This window comes from Limulus polyphemus, unplaced genomic scaffold (assembly GCF_000517525.1).
Source record: "Limulus polyphemus unplaced genomic scaffold, Limulus_polyphemus-2.1.2 Scaffold85, whole genome shotgun sequence".
In the NCBI taxonomy this organism is placed as follows: domain Eukaryota; kingdom Metazoa; phylum Arthropoda; class Merostomata; order Xiphosura; family Limulidae; genus Limulus; species Limulus polyphemus.
This window is the reverse complement of record NW_013665695.1, coordinates 1,102,045-1,105,427: the sequence shown is the minus strand read 5'-3', so window position 1 is coordinate 1,105,427 and position 3,383 is coordinate 1,102,045. Positions and strand designations below refer to the sequence as shown.

At 32.2% G+C, this 3,383-nt stretch overlaps 1 protein-coding gene across 1 annotated transcript in view; it reads left to right on the top strand.

Annotated features, from left to right (window-relative positions):
* The first annotated feature begins 1,299 nt into the window (after positions 1–1,299).
* LOC106468057 (Down syndrome cell adhesion molecule-like protein Dscam2) overlaps positions 1,300–3,383 on the top strand; it is a 121,323-nt gene continuing 119,239 nt past the window's right edge. The window contains exon 1 of the mRNA XM_022397084.1: positions 1,300–1,605. Within this exon, the coding sequence (XP_022252792.1) occupies positions 1,449–1,605 (157 nt within the window). The 5' untranslated portion in view covers positions 1,300–1,448. The remainder of the gene's footprint in view (positions 1,606–3,383) is intronic.

Sequence of the window (3,383 nt, the reverse complement as noted above, 5' to 3'; positions counted from 1 at the left end):
ATAAATTTTTTTTCGATCTTAATATCAATTCCATGATAAACAGCACATTATTTTAAACACTTAAGTCAAGATATTCTACCTAATATTGATTGCATATTTTAAATAAGTGTTGTTATTTTTTTAACAGAGCGTTTGAGAATTTTCACACAAAAGCTACACATAGCGTATAGCCGCCCCTACTTTTAAACTGATAATTGAAAGGGAAGGCATCTAGTTAACAGCATCTATAGCCAATTATGGCTATTGTTGACTCATGGAGCAATAAGAAGTGACCGTCTCATGAGCGCATCCACAGCTCCACAGTTTAAAGGACGTTGTTGTGGAAAGGGGTCGCCAACCAATAATCCTCGAATTTACAGTTCGTTCCCATAATCACTAGGTCACATGCTTGGCTCTACATAACTAGAGAAAACAATATTTCATCAAAAATTATTTGGTCTGAAAAGTTGATGTATTTGTGAATGTGGTATGGAAGCAGTTAAACTTTAAAAACCATTAGGAAATATGCAAAGAGTTTCCCATAATTCAAGATAATTAAGCGTGAAACGGGCAACTAATTATCTTTAGATACCTTAAAAAACATAGTTTCATAACTTTTTATTTTCTTTATTTGTAAGCCCAGAAATTAATGAGACATTTTTCACTGTAAACACGGAATGACAAATCACTGTAAAAAATGTTGCAGCAGTTACACGGGTAATTTAACTTTAATGGATTTTTCAGACTGCCCATAAGGAAGAAGTTAAGGATTCCAAGTGCTAAGATTGGTGTATTTCAACGCAATACATCGTACTAAGGTCAGAATTTTAAATTTAAAAAAATGTTTTCTTCAATAAGCATGTCAAAGTTGTATCCTGACAAAAATGTTTTTTTACACATCTATCAAAAATTATATTTGTATTTTTTTTATTTGCCTTCTATATTTGAAAAGCTTGCCTTGGAAACATTAGCCTTTTCTACAGGACAGAGATGGTTTGTTTTTGTTGTAAAGTAGTACAGGTATTAAAACTATCAGAAGCTTTGTCTGGCAGTCATCTTCCACGTATTATAGTCATTTTATAGATATGAAATAAATGGGTAGGTACGACTTTAGTACATGATAATCAAAATTCGATGATTTCATGACTATTTAAGCATAGAATTATTGCCTATAATTGCATACAAACTTAATGATAGGCATACACCAATTCACTAATATTTGCATTTATTTTACAAGTACGAGGCGATAAAGTTATTGTATTCAGCGCCACCAATCGGTCGGTAGCCAGGTTACCCTTATAAAGACGATCGTAGCTTACCAACGTTCAATAGAGATCAAGCGCTCGTTCAAGTGAAATGCGAGATCTGTCTAACATCACCAACGTAGCTGTTTTCGAATCACTGTGCTTTGTTGCCCCTGGGAAAATACGAGACATATACTAAAATCTGGCGGTAAAAGATAAATTTGAATGGCGGATTTCCTTCATAACCTGTTATCTCGCTTGTCGAAGCAACAGGGAACGCTTGTGGATAACACCTGCACAGCTATTTCATTTTGGTTTACAACAGAAATGCTGCCATCTACCTTGTTATTCTGGTTTCTTCTATTCTCAGAAATACAGACCGGTGAGTTGTTCTGGTTCTGAAATGAAGTAAAAATGTAATAAAATTAGTAAAATCGGAAAGTCTTACCTTTCTGAAATATATAGAGTACACTCAACTACTCGCCTGGTTCTTTTTTTTTTTTTACTACGAGTTAGCTATCTATCTATCTTAGAAATTTTAGTCATTTTCTTAAACATGAACCAGCTTTGTTATGTTGGATATGCATCATTGTAAATACTTGAATATTGAATAGTATGTTCATCTTTCTTGTTTTGATAGATTGTATGAAATTCAATAATCAATGATTTTTTAAGCGTTTTAATCGTTATATGCTTTACTTTTTGGTGATTTGATTTACGACCTTAAATATTTCTAGTGGGTTTTTATATAGTATTCATTCTCAGTGTGGTTAGTTTACTTTTAATCAGAAGTTCTTACTATGGTCATTCCACCTAAATGTTTTTCTATAATAGATTATGTCTTTTCATCTATATTTGAAAAGTTTTTGGTGTGTTTTATAATACATTCTATCTTTCAACGATAAGTTTTTCGTGTGTTTTATAATACATTCTATCTTTCAACGATAAGTTTTTGGTGTGTTTTATAATACATTCTATCTTTCATTGACAAGTCTTTTCTTCTTCAACGTTTATATTATACATCTTATTTTTCTATATATTTATCTAGAAGTTATTTGAACGATTTTATAAAACATTCCATTTCATGTCTTTAGTTTATTCCCAAAACAATTTTGACCGTTTCAAATAGTAATAAAAAGAGGTGCAGGTGAAACAGTAAAAGCGGTGCAATTACCATAATGGATGTTGTGATCAAATGGTGTTCCAGATACCTAGAGGTCTCTCGCATTGTAGTTTCTGTATATGTTACACATATTAGATTAAAATGAATCAGCCAGTTGTAGGAAGCTACAGTAACATCATACTAAGTTGTAGTATTCTATATAGATAAAAACAAAATTCAATTAGACTTGTTTATTTTTAGGGTAAAAGTAACCATGAACCTATTAGTAGTTTAATGCTAACGCGAACGATGTTTGTGCCAATGCTACGCACATAAAATTAATTTGTTGGATAAACTTGCATATACCAATTTGAGAATGAAGAAAGTTTTTTGAATATTTTTCCTGTGTAGATATGTCTTGCGTCCATTTTGAAAAATATTTTTTTTTGTGTGTGTAGCACTTTATGTCTTTTTAATAGGGAGATGTTTCGCCTAGTTTTTACGTTCGATTCACGCTATAAAATTCCAACCAAACACTTATTCAAAACGCCTGTAAAACAAGCTTCAGTGTGAGTATGAGTTAAAGGATAACATCATTTGTAGCTGGCTCACCAGAAAGCGAAGGGTAGTTAATAGAGAGAAATATACTATAATATATCGATCACCTGCACTTATTCAAAACGCCTGTAAAACAAGCTTCAGTGTGAGTATGAGTTAAACGATAACATCATTTGTAGCTGGCTCACCAGAAAGCGAAGGGTAGTTAATAGAGAGAAATATACTATAATATATCGATCACCTGCACTTATTCAAAACGCCTGTAAAACAAGCTTCAGTGTGAGTATGAGTTAAACGATAACATCATTTGTAGCTGGCTCACCAGAAAGCGAAGGGTAGTTAATAGAGAGAAATATACTATAATATATCGATCACCTGATATAGTCTAGTTATATAACATGCTTATTTGAAACAATACACAATTTTATGAACTTAAATAAAATGCTCCGCACGGAAACTGTTCGCGTTGTGACCACATGTTTCTTAAATTATATTTGTTC